We start from the raw sequence: 15,997 nt of genomic DNA, 5'->3' as shown, positions 1-15,997 counted from the left end.
AAAATATCGCAAAAAGGGATCGAGACAGATGAATCAAAAATAATCGCTGTACAAAAGTATCCGACTCCAAACACGGCAAAGAAGCTCTCTTCTTTTCTAGGACTTTGTTCATATTATAGGTCCTTTACAAAAGATTTTGCGGCTATCGCTGAGCCATTGTTAAAATTAAAAAGGAAAAAGGCAAGATTCTCGTGGACGGCTGAAGCCAATAGTACTTTCGAAAAATTAAAACAAGCATTAACGCAAGCCCCTGTGTTGAAATTTCCTGAAAAGGATGAAAATTTAGAAATTTCAGCGGATGCCTCGGATTATGCGGTAGGAGCGGTACTTTCGCAAAATCAGCAGCCCGTGGCATTTTTTAGCCGAACTTTAAATCAAACACAAAGAAACTATTCCGCGACCGAGAGAGAGGCACTTGCAGTTCTGTTAGCAGTGCAAAAGTTCCGAGTCTATTTTGGAAAGGCGCCGATAACAGTATATTCTGATCATGCGGAGGTAACTAGATTGTACTCTGGAAAAAATTTATCCCCAAGGTTAATAAGATGGGCACTCAAGCTGCAAGAATATAATCTGGTAATCAAGCATACCCCCGGAAAGGAAAATATCGTAGCAGATGCCCTGTCACGAATTAAATTAGACGAACAGGGTAATACCGTAAAAGTTGCAATGCTGACAGCGTGTACAATAAATTCCCGAGAAACTGTAATAACCGAACTGGGTAAGGATTCTGAGTTTGGAAGTATTTATGAGTATTTGAAGGATCCTGAAAATTTTAGCCACCAAGATATTGTGGCGATAAGAAATAGGGCGGCCCATTACAAACTAATAGATGGTCTATTATTCTACACAAAAACTACGAATTCCAACAACGAATTTCGACCTGTTATCCCAGCTAGTCTTAGATTAAATATCCTGCAAGAGCTCCATGACAGCCCTTTAGCTTCTCATGCTGGTATTCGAAAAACTATCCAACGCGTACGCGAGGCAGTCTACTTTCCTGAACTGCAAAAGTTAACAAGGGCGTATGTCCAGTCCTGCCCAACATGTCAAGCCGTTAATTATATTAATTTCCGCCCGGCCGGGTTTCTAAATAGTATTAAATCCGAATTTCCAAATGAAATAATTGGCATCGATTTATTGGGCCCTTTCCCAAAAAGTCAGTTAAATAAAAATCGCTATCTCCTTGTTATGGTTGATCATTTTAGTAGATGGACCGAAATTGTTCCCTTAAAACGAGCCTCCGCGAAATTAGTTACTGATTCTATTTTAAATAAATATATTTTAAAATACGGGGCGCCCCTAAAAGTTATATCGGATAATGGTCCTCAATTTGTAAGTAATATATTTGAAGACATGTGCCAAAAACTGGGCATACGTCATTTAAAAATGGTCCCGTATCGGCCGCAATCAAATATAGCGGAACGGGTCAACAGAAATATAGTGAAAATTATCCGTAGTTATGTTAAAAATTTTCATAAAAGCTGGGATAACTATGTCAATGAATTTGCTTTCGCCCTTAGGACCGCAAAACATGATACAACGGGAAAAACTCCTGCTGAGTTATTTCTAGGCAGAAAGGTTATAACACCGTTAGATAAACTATTTTATGTGCAACAAAGAGCCCCAGAATTTAAAATGGGTGATATAGAAAAACTAATAAAAGAAGCAAAAAAGTATACGGAAATAGCACAAAGAAAACAGAAGTTATACTATGATCTGAAACGACGGGGAGTAACTTATAAAGTAGGGGATGAAGTTTTAAAAATTAAGCATTCACTTTCTTCAGCACCAGAAGATAAAACTGCCAAATTTTTTCCACGCTTTGAAGGACCATATGTTATAGAAAAAATAACTCACGCTGTTGTAGTGTTAAAGGCAAGAAATGGTGAAACCTGTTCCGCAAATATTGATCAAATTAAACCCTACTTCGATCGTAATAAAATGAAAATCTTTTCAGATCTTTTGCAGGATCCGGTACGGCAGACACCGCAGGTACAAGTTCCAGAGGTGGGAAAACGACAAGTACAAGGGCAAGCCAATGAGAGACAGAAGCAAGTGAAAAGAAAATTGCCCCGCGGAAAAATTGAAGGTAAAAAGAAAAAGAAGCCGTTCCACCGTCCAGAAAACAGAGTTCACGAACACCCCCAGAATGAAGAAGGGAGAAGGACGACGTATGTGGAAAGGACCGGGAGAAAGGACGGCAACTATAACCCGACTTTAAAACGGAAGATTGACTCATCCGACAGAACTCTCCGCAGCAAAAGTCGCCGAACTGCGGAAGGGCCATCAGCGGCGGAGGAAAAAGTACAAGAAAAATTTGAACGGCCAACAACGAGGTCCAAGCAGGATCACGACAGAAGTTTCCCGGTTCCACCAAGACCAGCTGCCTTCAAACGGCCAAGACCACAAGCAGAGCACAAAAGGAAGGTGTTCAAGGGTGGCCGTAGTGGTGAAAAACGGAAGCTTCCAGAGGAAAGCACTGAAGGGCGAGCCCGTACAAGAAGGAGGATCAACCAAGCTACTATCAGCTATACCTTTAAAGACTGGGCCCAGAAAAGGATGTCTGAATATTACAAAGATAAGTAAAATTTTATGTTACTTTACAAACTTAAGTTAATCTTTCATTCTTACTGCAAGTGGCAAGAAGTTTTACCTCATGCGAGGTCTACCTTTATCGCCAAAAGGGCGAGAAATGAGTTGTGACCGATTTTCTTATTATGTTTTTCAATTACTCGCGCGTAAAACTAAAGTTGATGTATAATAGCGTTGTGTAAAGACTTAAATATTGTAAAAAGTTATTGTATAAATTTTATTTAAAACATTCTAGCAAGAAAGAAGTTTTAGTCTGAAAGACTTTTTGAAATGTAGTATTATTTCAATGTAGAAAGAATTGGCACTTGCTTTGAAAAGACAATGTACTACTAATGTATGTTTTCAAATGTGTAAAATTAACGGCATGTTGATATGTTCTTGTATACATGTGAACTGTTATTTTGAATGTTAAGAAATACCGTGATATGGTAAAAGTGAAAGTAATGTTAAAAATTTGTTATTCGTGTGACTGTAAAGATTAAATCATGGTGAATATGTGTTAAAGGTTGAATGATGTAGTTAGGCTCTCTGACGCTACACTTTAGAGTTAGCCACTTTCAGAATAGTACCTCAGGGTTTAGAGTTGAAAGTAGGGTGTGTTAAGAGGTCTCGTATGTTGAATTTTAACACGTTAGTGTTTTGATTGTAGGAGGAAGTGTGGCACACGTAGACAGAAACACATACGTGTTTGGTGTTCTTTTACAACACATGTCAGAGAGCACGGGGAGAGATAATTAAAATAGTCATGAATGAAATAAGAATGTTAAGAGAAGTATATTCTATATGTTAATTGCAATGTCATTCTATAACATTTCATTAAACTAGTTTTCCTTCCAGATCTCTGGAAGGAACCAGAATTGAATAAAGCTCCTGGTTAGATGCAGTACAGATGAAAAAAAAAGATTGTTGTAGATCCTGGGAGCTGCTATTGTAACAAATTTCTTTCTTTTAAATTTTCTAGTTTCTAGCGAAACATTTTTTTTTGTAAAAGGTTGGCCTCGCGTTAGATTTTAGAGCTAAAAGTTTTCAACAAGGTCGTTTTAGACCTCAGTTTCAAACTAATTAACTCTGGCGGGAAGTATGTAAGGATCTTAAGTTTTACTAACGTTTATTTTATTTTAAATCTTTACTATCACTTCTTATTTTCTACTTCCGGCCAGAATTATAGCGTGAAGGAGTTTATGCAAAGTTGTCTGGCGAACGCCAAGTATTTAAGTGTGGCCTTTTTGCCAAGAGTGAGAGAGGAAGCCGTGAGTTCGAAGCAGGCCGCTTACCTTAGAAGTTACGCAGTTGCTAATTGCCTTCCAGGCCAGAGGTATTAATCCTCTTGAATAATTAAACGTATTGTAGTGTTCACAGTCTCTGTGCTACATACGCTTCCTGTTATTATAAGGCCAATCTTATTCTAAAGTTAAATTAGAGTTTAGTTTTATTTTGATATCTTTTAAGTTAGACCCCGAGTGGAGGGTCATTGTATTCCGAAGTACGGAAGTCATTGTATATAAAGAAAAATAAAGGGTTTTGTATACCCTTCGTCTGTATCCTGTCTACTTACTACAATTAGTGAACATAGCTTTAGTAAGCTCTCTGTTCTAGTCAGGTCATTGTATGTTTCCGAAGAAGGTTAGAAGAAACATTGAACCTGATAGTATATGTAAGGCAGTATTGAGTACACGCAGAAATTATTTTGTATATGAATTATTTTTTTAGAATATTTTAGACTTTCTTTTGCTTTGTTGGATGCAAAGAGGTGTTGTATGGTCCTCTAATCTTTTTGGTCAATTCTAGGCTGTACTTTTGCCAATTTTGTCCTTCAATGTTCTGTCAAGTACGTCGTTTTTTCAATTCTAATTTAAATTTTTGAAAGATTTAGTGAGTTATTATTTGCTTATCTTGTATTACACAATTCTTCTCCTACTAGCGAGAAATATAACTGAGAGTTCTATTTTTCTTCTTAGTTGTTTGATTTTAATGCTATTTGCAAGCCCTGATATATGTTAGTCTCAGGAAGTTTCTTAATTTACAGCAACCTATTTTCCTTACTTTTTACTTCTGAGTTGTTTACTTCTCCGTTTACATCAACCTATTTTCCTTTTCTTTTTTTTTTTTTTTTTCATTGTACATGAGCGGAAAAAAGATGTTCGTTCATACTTTCAAATAATCTTAACAAAGTGCTCAAACCACATTTGGCGTTATTATTGCTTATAACAAATATGCCAAATTTCAAAACGCGCCAGTTTGTAAATTCACGTATATCTTAGGAAATTTTGAATAAAATAACTAATTTTTTGCAGGTATGCTTAGAAATACATCTACTTTAAGATGACGGTAAAACCTTTATAGGTCATGATTCAAACATTTTTTCGAAATAGAAAAATTATTTAAAAGAAATAAAAAAAAATTATTCGTAATGAAAATTATTTGAAATAAATTAAGAAAGTTATTTTTTATTTATAATTAAAAAATTATTCGAATTCGAAATAAAAAATTATTTATTTTTAAATAAAAAAATTATCTAAAAATACAAATTTTAAAAATAAATCATAAAAATTGTTTATTTGGAATGAACCTAAATTTAAGGAATCAAGAGAAGTTAAAAATAAGAAGGAATCAAGTAAGCTTAATAAAAAAAGAGATATTTATAAATATATATCAAATTCAATTAACATTGAGGACCTAAAATTTTGAGAGTTAATTTTACAAAATCTACTCGTGCGATTTTTACAAAACTTGGCAGTTTGTATTATTTGAGTCGTAGAATCGAAATATGGAAAACAATTGGCATGTCATTTCCGAGAAAGACCGAATTTGTGTCAAAATACCTATATTAGGATAATGCTATATATAAATCTTATATATATCCTAAGTCGCGCTTTCGATAGATGAAAAACATAAATTGAATTTCGTCAATCGACCCAGTAGAGGGGGAGATATAGAACTGTCCCATTTTTTTCTGCAATGCACATGCGCATACGAAGAAGTATTAAACACTTACATATCCTTCGTTTTCAACATCAGGGTAGTGTAGTGCATAGTACACATTCGTGGCCAATTCTAAATCTTTTTTAACAGAAGAAATGCACTGTTCCCAACGAGATTCTTTTTTGGTTTGTCCTGCGATCACTGCATAGAATTCCTGAAACAAATTCCGCCAATCCTCTGACAGCAAGAGAAAAGATTCTTGAACAACCTTCCACATCATGTAATTGGCCACGACTCTGAAGTGAGAAACAGCAAATACTAGATTTTTTTAAACGTGTCATTTAACAGTTTTTGTATATGCCTAATTTTCCTTGCGCATTCTTGAGAATTTTTTCTATGATTTTTCGGAGACACGTGAAATAAAATGTACAAAAGAGCGGTGTTGCTTATACTTTTGAAAAATGAATTAAACACATGTTTACAAAGAAAAATAGAATGCTGAATGGCATTCGTAAACATTTATTTAAAAGATAATTAAAAATTATAAAGTTAATAAAGTTAAGATTATCTGTGGCATATTTACTTAGATTACAAGAGCTTAATATTCTTACATCTAAGTATTACAGTTGAAAATTAGACATGAAAAGGCTGATTTTAAAAAGTATAAAATATATTTTTGATAAACACTTCTGTTACCAAGAAACTTGGGGTAATATCTTGAGCAAAACCAATTACTGATTAGTTTCGTTTTCGTTCTTTAAAATTCGTGTACAATATATTCCAAAATTATTAAATTTTCCTTCACTTTTCGACTCTTTGTTACTAGACATATGCTTTCAGTTGTGAATTTTTGAAATTATTAATTTAAAAATTTTTTACCATTTTTTTAAATTTGAGTAAAACACGCAATTCAGAATGTAAACGTACAATTAATTCATAAAGATGCAAACTACGAAAAATTTCATAAAAAACTGCAGCAGTGAGGAAAGTATATATTTAATTCATAATTTCATATAGATTACCAAGCAGGACATTCAGATTTTCCCAATTTAAATCTGAACAGTGCAGTTAAGTTCAAATCTAATTTACATTTAGTTTCGCTACAGCAAATGAATGAATACGGCAACGACGAATTATTTAAATTTATGAACACTCATCCGAATTTGGAATGTCTTCAGAGATTCATATACGTTTGACAATGGTCCAGTATTTGAAATTTATCACGGCCCTTTATAATTCTTAATTAATGACTATTTATTTCGTAGATATGTATTATTTATTTCGTATTAATTGATAACTTTATTTATTTCGTAGAATTAAATTAAGTTATTAATTAATAAGAAATAAATATAGTTTGTTTTAATTTTAATTTAACAAGTTTGAAAGTTAAATAAATTAATTTGAAAGACAAGTTTGAAAGTTAAATAAATTAATTTGAAAGACAAGTTTGAAAGTTAAATAAATTAATTTGAAAGACAAGTTCGAAAGTTAAATAATTTAATTTCTTATTAATTAATAAAGTTATTAATTTATAAGAAAAAATAAAATTTGTTTTAATGTTAACAGGTCTGAAAGCTCGGTTTGATAACTGAAAATTTTATTTTAGAGCGATATCTAAAAATATAATTTTTCGTTTTCAATCAATTATAAGTACTTATGTGAAACAATTATCACCAACTGATTCTTAAACTGTTTGAAACAGAAATCTGAGTTTAGTACCAACCGTTAAAGAAATAAAGAAGCGGCTAATTTGAAGAACAAACGAGAGAAAGAGAAAGAATTAATTATTCCTTTCCGAATCGATGAGACAATATTCTATACTACATCATTAGATTATTCGCTTTCTGAAGGAATTCTGCAAATACAAAATTTATCCCTACTTTTCCAAAGTTCACGAATTATGAAAATAGAACATAAAAGCTTGCATTTTATTAATAATCGAAATGGAATTAATGTTTTATGAGTAGTCCTAATTTTGATGCAAATACTGAAATAAAGAAATGTCCTTTTTAGCAATCTAACACAGCCACTGGTATTCGGACGGTATTCCGTGGAACTTTAAGATTTCCTTCCATACGTTTAAGTCAAAATGAAAGGTCGAAAGTTTTTGTGAATATCTTGTGGATCAAATGATTAAAAACACCTAAAAATTAATTAAATAATGTGTGGGGCTTCAACCCTTATCTAACAGCTATGTGTGGGGGAACTTCGTAAAAAGGTAAGCGAATATTCGGGTTAGTTCAGAAACGGATAATTAAACTCAAGAAGGGTTAATTACCCTCTTTTTCTCAAAATAAGAACTTAACAGTATGCTCCTTTCTCAGAGCATACAGCAAAGCCTTCACTTGGGCTTGAACCCAAAATAAAAAGAAATAAAACTTAGCTAATGCTTAGCTAAAAGATATAGCCGAAGCTATCAAGATATCTAAGTAGTTGACCCCTAAATATCAACTAACTGGCGAAGCTATCAAGTGCCTGAGAGACGGCCGCGCGTAGTAATAGCTTGGAGAGAGTGTAGCCAAATGGCCAACTCGCGCTAGTCAGAATCTCTGGCTCTCTGACGAAGTCAGTGGAACTTCGACTTAAATACCACTCTTACTTATTTGCATTAGCCGCGATTCTAAAAACACATTCTGGTAGAAAATTGAAAACTGAAATTAGGAGGGATAGGAAAGTAGCTTTAATTAAAGATAGCTGTTAAAAACTTAGAATAAACCTTACAAATGCTTTTTATTCCTACTGTAATTTTTACTAAAGTAAAATGAAGTCGATATGTGTTTATGAGGATCTCCATTTTGCTCTTTAAATTGAGTTTATATTTTTTATTTTCAATCAGATGTTAAAAAGTCGGTTCGGAAATAGCAGAGAAGAATCATCCATTATTCTGTTTGCACAGAAATCCAACTATTTCTAGCACTTTCTACCTACAAAATATAAAGACACGTAAATTTTAAAGGCAAACTAACATTATTTTTTGAATAACTGGGAACATGAATTGCTCCACGCTCTCGACAACTCATGTTACTGAGATCAACAAGTCGCATCTCAACCTATAATAGTTATCTCAACATACTCGAAATAAAAAATTAAACACTAGCATCACACATTTAGAAACATTCATGCCGTCTTCGGGATTCGAACCGTGTTCTTTGGTACCGCAGTCGGCTACTCTAACCACTATACGGTCTATTCGACTGAGACTCGGTTGGAGGAGGAAAATAGAAAGAAAACAAAAGTGGAACGAATACTGAAAGGGATATTGGTTTATATAAATATCTCCAATAAAGTTAGATTTCCACATTTTGTATAAAATATGTAAGCACATCAAAGGCATCAAGTGTACATGTTTAAATTATTCCAAAAAAATTATAACGAAATAATTATTTTATTTTTCACCTTAACCGGGCGAAATATTGGTACCATTTTAATGTTTCTAAAGATTTACTTCTTTAAGGATGATAAAAAAATGTATGATTTTATGAGTTCCTCAAGACGACTAGGTTTGAAGAGCACAGACCTAACACAAAAAAAGCAAACATACTATTTTCTCTGAATTAAAATTGAGAATAATTAACTGTTATCCGGCATGCGTTGCCGTGCTATATAAAGGAAATAAACTGTTTGTGTTTTTATTATGTTATGGAGTTTCTTCTTAATGCGCATTTTTGCATATTTCGATTGGCTTGTGTCATCTGATACGAAGGTTAATAATGGCTGGGGTGGTGAATTTAATTCTGGCAATTTTATTTTACCAACCGCGCAGCCCATTACTGGTACTTCATTCTTAAATTTGAGGACTAATCAATGCATACATAATTTATCCATCTTTCCAACGACGACATTTGAATGAAGACTGTAATCATAATTAGCAGTGTAATGGAGTGTACCAAGATTTAAATCAGCGTGCGTCTGGATCGAGCAGTGCGTACTCGGACGTTTTCCAGTCCTGCTTCCCGCTCGCTACTCGTTTGTTTCACGTGAACGGGCTTCAGCAGTGCGTACTCAAACGTTTTCCAATCTTGCTTCCCGTTGCTCGCTTGTTTCTGAAGCTCGTGATGCTTTTCTCTTTCGGGTTGAGATGTAGATCGAGTAATCGATTTTCATTTTGGTGGCATAATTGATTTTACAGACTTTCATTAAATTAACAACGTAACATTAAATTAACAATAAAATAACAATGTAACGTTAAATTAACGAATAATGCTTAGGTTTTTTTTTTTCTCATTCTAGTTTTGGCAACGTTTATCTTTAAAGTGGCTTACTTTCTATATTTGTAGAAACAAATTTTGATATAACTCTTTATATTAAAAATTCTGAGTTAGTCTTACCTTTTCTCTGTTTTATTAATGAAATCGGCGAACTTTTTGACGAACTGTGGAGCGTTAACAACCAATGTCTCATTTTGATCGATCTCAACACTCAATAGTCTATTGAAATATTTAAGCCAGTCAATCTATCGGAAGTAAAGAGAATTATTTAAGTGCTTTGTTCACTCGTAGGCAAGTCACTACTTTTAAACATTTTGAAAAAGATAAAATTCAAAAAAAAAAAAAAAAATGTTCAGATTTAGCAAGGATCAATTTACAGTTCCAAGCGTAAAAACAATTTGAAATTTTAATATTTTTATTTTCTAGTAAGTTCACACAGAAAAATTTTAATTTTCGCTTTTCTTTTTGACAGGAGTAATTGACTATATGTTCCCGTTAGTTCTACAACTGAACCCTTTTTTATTTTGTATTCCTCAGTATCTACCTCGACTCAAGTAAGGATATTCTCTGAGATTTTAGTACACTGGGACTCGCTTGAGGAGCGTGAAGGGACCGCGACATTTACTCATTATACCCGAGTGTTTGTAAAAAACAGGTTCGTGAAAAGATATCATAAAAATTCATACGTACTTACAATGTTATAAATACTTTATTTATTTTTTTATTTCTGTACAGTGCAAAAGGCAGTGGTTAACTTATATGGTGGTTAACTTGCTTTGAACTGCCTTATTTTCTCTTTCTTGTGTTATTGTTCTTCGGAGAAGATATATCGCCCCAAAAACATCGTCATTTGCAACCCTGGGTTCGATAAGATTTGAAGTTTTTCTGCTCACTCAAAAGCCATTGAGTATGTTGGGAGGTCAACTTAAAATTATTCACATTCGTCGGTATCATCGTCACTTTCATTATTTTTTTCATTTGCTTTAGCTTGAGTTTCAGCTATAATATTCTTGGAAATGATAACGTTGGCGTCAACAGATACATAATTTTCAATTTCTTTTCTACTCATTCCCAATTTTCCCAACACGTCTAATTCTGCTTCTTCCTCAGTGATTTGCTTCTCTTCAGAAATGCTCAGTCGAGCCTTGCAGAAGCAACTGGTAATGAATACTGTTGTAACGTTTTTCCATGCATCGTTTATTAAATGTATCGCTTCGAGTACATTTACATTAACATCTATGCTTGTTTATATTTTTTCTTTTTTATCAAGAAGCATCAAATCATCAAGTGTTTACGAAAGTTTCATTTAAAACTTCTGGTGATTCCTTGACCCATAGGCTTGGTAACACTTGTAGAATTCGATGCTAAAAATTCAATCCTGATTACAAGATGAAAAAGGCCGTCGTAATGTATGCGAAAGATGTGTTACTGATCACTAACTTTTAACTTTCGGTTGGCTCTGGAATGTTAAGGATTTTTTTCTAAAAAAGGATTAGCTGAGCTGGCGAATTGGAAGTTAGTAAATTTTATGGATCACAAAACTACTGCTCGCTATACCAGGATTTGCTCGTCAAAAACGAGCGTGCTCCCATAGATTTAACATTGTACCAATGAAGTATTTTCGATTACCTCGTTAAATATGAATTCTCGTTAAATCAGGGCTCGTTATAAGCGAGTTGTACTGTATTTAGATTTGAAAGCAATATAATTCTCTAAATAAGGCAAAAGTTCAAATGCTTAAAGTTTAAATCACTTTTATTTAAATATTCTAACTATGTATAGTATGCAAAACAATTGAGTGAAATATGTTCTTTAGAAAAACGATTCTTTAAAAATGGTACTGAATACTAACAAGATATAAGATATAAATTCTATATATCAGTATGACTATTAACGTAGCGTTTATTCATATAAAACTCAGTCATCATACACTAACGAAAAGCGTAATACAGACAATAATTATAATTTTAAATATGCATTACATATTTGATAGCAATAGTTTCTTAATCAAATAGAGAAATATCTGCTAAATTCCAAAAGAATAGCAACTGAATTAATTTCTGAATGTAAGGTTATTAGTAAGCCATGTATTTTTGAAAGTTTATTATGGCATTAATTCCGTCAGATGTATTTTCCTAAGCATGAAATCATATATTTTAAAACATAGAAATAATTCCATGAATTTAATATGAGAAATAATTCCATGAGTTTAAGTTTGCAAACAAACGTCAGATGTATTTTCCTAAGCATGAAATCATATATTTTAAAACATAGAAATAATTCCATGAGTTTAATATGAGAAATAATTCCATGAGTTTAAGTTTGCAAACTAAAAACCCAATATTTAACAATCATACTCGGGGATTAATAATGGATTCGAAAATAATACTTAACAGCCAGAATGAAATTTAAGAAAACGTGTTTTAAAAGTTTTAAACAATTTAAAAGACCGATTGCAGATAATAATTAATTTTGAGTGAACAAATTAAGAAAGGAATACAATAGTATGCAGCTATAACTTGCTGTAACTTATCTGTAGTTGTTAATGGATGATGTGTGAACTGAGTTCGTTTTTGTATCTTAATATTTCTCCAATTAAAATCACGATAACAGCTAACTGTCGAGTGGATAAAATTGCTGAACGTTGGTAGTTTCGTGACAGTATGTTCGAGTTTTACTAACAAATTTTATTTCATTTATTATCTTTCCTATTGTCTCATTTCTCAATGAGGTTTTCTCGATCTAGAATTTATGCAGGTTTGAGTAGCAAGTAGTTTTACTGTATAAAGTTGTAAGGATCTTAAGTTTTACTAACGTTTATTTTATTTTAAATCTTTACTATCACTTCTTATTTTCTACTTCCGGCCAGAATTATAAGCGTGAAGGATTTTATGCAAAGTTGTCTGGCGAACGCCAAGTATTTAAGTGTGGCCTTTTTGCCAAGCAGGAGAGAGGAAGCAGTGAGTTCGAAGCAGGCCGCTTACCTTAGAAGTTACGCAGTTGCTATTTGCCTTCCAGGCCAGAGGTTTTAATCCTCTTGATAAATTAAACGTATTGTAGTGTTCACAGTCTCTGTGCTACATACGCTTCCTGTTATTATAAGGCCAATCTTATTCTAAAGTTAAATTAGAGTTTAGTTTTATTTTTATACCTTTTACGTTAGACCCCGAGTGGAGGGTCATTGTATTCCGAAGTACGAAAGTCATTGTATATAAAGAAAAATAAAGGGTCTTGTATACCCTTCGTCTGTATCCTGTCTACTTACTACAATTAGTGAACATAGCTTTAGTAAGCTCTCTGTTCCTAGTCAGGTCATTGTATGTTTCCGAAGAAGGTTAGAAGAAACATTGAACCTGATAGTGGCGCCCGACGAAGAATAACCATGGCCGAATTTCAAGAAGAACCTGTGCTGCCTGCAGAAACGGCTCAGAATCCAGAAATGCCAGCTGCCGCTCTGTAAGGATTTGGGTACATCGTCCAGACCATGCGCGCTTCGATGAAACCAGAAGCAACGTTTAATGGAAACTCACAGGTAACCAGTTTTTTGGAAAAATTGGATGACCACTTCATGCTCTACCCCGTGCACGAGTTTCAAAAAGTTACCTTAGCTACCAGCGCTTTGAGGGGCCAAGCGCTTAACTGGTTCAAATGTATCGGCAGAAGTCTCTTGGGTCAAGCAGGAAGTCCCACCTATACTTACGAAAATTTCAAGACTGCCCTACTAAAAGCCTTCCCTGTTGTAAGGGATCGTGCGAAATTAGAAACAGAACTTTTCAGTATATATCAACAAAGAATGGAAAACCTCTCGAGCTTTATTTTAAGAAAAATTCACATTTTCAAGCTCTTGTATGGAAACCGTCCGGATCCTGAAATAATTCAAGTGATTTTGCCGAGGTTACTACCCCAAGTGCAAGATTTTATTGAATTACGAAATCCGACTACACTGGAAAAGTTATTTGAGCTAGCAATGCAGTTTGAAAGTAGGAGAACGGCGGACGTCGAAAGAAGACGCCAATATCAACAGCGAAACCAATTTGGTACGCCAAGACTACAGCAAACTCAAGCACATGGCTACGGAGAAAAAGCGAATCAGTGGGCAAGGAAACCCGAGCATTCAAAAACAGCCGGCGAACGTCGACAGTTCAATAGCAACCCAGGAAAAAAGTCTCAAGGCCAGTGGAGAAAGAAGGAAAGCACCGAAAGGAAAAATAATTTAAACTAAAACGGATTTCTGCTGACGAGAGGGTGCGGAAATCCGAAGGCCACGAAAACCCCTCTTCCTACAAGTTAAATACAGTAATGGTGAAAAATTTAACTCTTCCGAAGATTGAAGTCTTGGTAAATAATATCCCGGCCACCGCACTCCTGGATACCGGCGCGCAGTGTTCCTGTGTGGCAGAAGTCTTTTTTAGAAAGTATTTTCGCAAATACCGCATATATAATGCGGATAATACAACAGTATTAGCGGCGCAAGGAGAACAATGTAAGTGCGTAGGTAAAGTACCTTTGTACATCCGTATCAAGGACGAACAAGTAAAGGTGATGTTTTTTATAGTAAAGAATTTGCAAGCAAATTTAATCCTAGGAATAGACTTTCTTTCAGACGCACAAGCTACACTGGATTTTAATGCAGCGTCCCTTAAGCTGACGATGAAACCAGTGCGTGTAGAAAAGGTTGAACCGCCAAGGTTAAATCTTGACCACCTGCCTAATGACGAGCAAGATAGAATCCGACAAGTGGTAAGTGAATTTGCTTCCTTATTTAGTGATATTCCAGGATTTACTCAGGTTACTAACCATAGTATTGACACCGGAGATGCATTGCCGGTTCGTCAAAAACCATACCGGTATGATAAGAATAAGGAAAAAATTATAGAATGGCATATTACCGATATGCTACGTAAAAAGATCATAACGCCTATCTCAAGTAGTTATGCTAGTCCGGTGGTTTTATGTAAGAAAAATAATGATTATCCTTTGGAGCATCCAAAAAGGTGGAGATTCGCTATTGATTACCGTAAATTAAATTCCATAACGAAATATCCGGTATATCCGTTACCGATCATAGAAGAAATTTTAAGGAACATAAAATCAACCAAATTTATGACGACTTTAGACTTAACGAATGGTTATTTTCAAATAGAGCTCAGGCCTGAGGACGTGCCTAAGACTGCTTTTATAACCAAGTCTGGCACTTATGCATTTTTGCGTATGCCGTTTGGCCTTTCAGGCGCCCCAGCAACATTTCAGCGATGCATGGACATTGTGTTAAGACCTGTTCTTGGAAAGTCCACATTTATCTATTTAGACGATATCATTATTACTAGTGATAATCTCGACCAACATATACAGGATTTAAGACAGGTGTTTTCTTTATTAAATGAGGCCGGTCTAAAAGTTAATGTCGAAAAGTGCAAATTTGCAGCCCCTGAATTAAAATATTTAGGTTACAAAATATCGCAAAAAGGGATCGAGACAGATGAATCAAAAATAATCGCTGTACAAAAGTATCCGACTCCAAACACGGCAAAGAAGCTCTCTTCTTTTCTAGGACTTTGTTCATATTATAGGTCCTTTATAAAAGATTTTGCGGCTATCGCTGAGCCATTGTTAAAATTAAAAAGGAAAAAGGCAAGATTCTCGTGGACGGCTGAAGCCAATAGTGCTTTCGAAAAATTAAAACAAGCATTAACGCAAGCCCCTGTGTTGAAATTTCCTGAAAAGGATGAAAATTTAGAAATTTCAGCGGATGCTCCGGATTATGCGGTAGGAGCGGTACTTTCGCAAAATCAGCAGCCCGTGGCATTTTTTAGCCGAACTTTAAATCAAACACAAAGAAACTATTCCGCGACCGAGAGAGAGGCACTTGCAATTCTGTTAGCAGTGCAAAAGTTCCGAGTCTATTTTGGAAAGGCGCCGATAACAGTATATTCTGATCATGCGGCGGTAACTAGATTGTACTCAGGGAAAAATTTATCCCCAAGGTTAATAAGATGGGCACTCAAGCTGCAAGAATATAATCTGGTAATCAAGCATACCCCCGGAAAGGAAAATATCGTAGCAGATGCCCTATCACGAATTAAATTAGACGAACAGGGTAATACCGTAAAAGTTGCAATGCTGACAGCGTGTACAATAAATTCCCGAGAAACTGTAATAACCGAACTGGGTAAGGATCCTGAGTTTGGAAGTATTTATGAGTATTTGAAGGATCCTGAAAATTTTAGCCACCAAGATATTGTGGCGATAAGAAATAGGGCGGCCCATTACGAACT

At 34.5% G+C, this 15,997-nt stretch overlaps 1 protein-coding gene across 1 annotated transcript in view; it reads right to left on the bottom strand.

The window, feature by feature from the left end:
* Nucleotides 1–15,997, bottom strand: part of LOC118194541 (neprilysin-2-like) — a 106,605-nt gene that overhangs the window by 50,376 nt on the left and 40,232 nt on the right. Inside the window, exons 9-10 of the mRNA XM_085817868.1 lie at nucleotides 9,843–9,967; nucleotides 5,588–5,810 (exon numbers count right to left, since the gene is read on the bottom strand). Of these exons, the coding sequence (XP_085673994.1) occupies nucleotides 5,588–5,810; nucleotides 9,843–9,967 (348 nt within the window). The remainder of the gene's footprint in view (nucleotides 1–5,587; nucleotides 5,811–9,842; nucleotides 9,968–15,997) is intronic.

Source organism: Stegodyphus dumicola, chromosome 5 (assembly GCF_044657685.1).
Source record: "Stegodyphus dumicola isolate Sdum_Otavi_A_Nest chromosome 5, ASM4465768v1".
Classification (NCBI taxonomy): domain Eukaryota; kingdom Metazoa; phylum Arthropoda; class Arachnida; order Araneae; family Eresidae; genus Stegodyphus; species Stegodyphus dumicola.
Note: the sequence above shows the minus strand (reverse complement) of the source record. Positions and strands in the feature narration are given on the sequence as shown.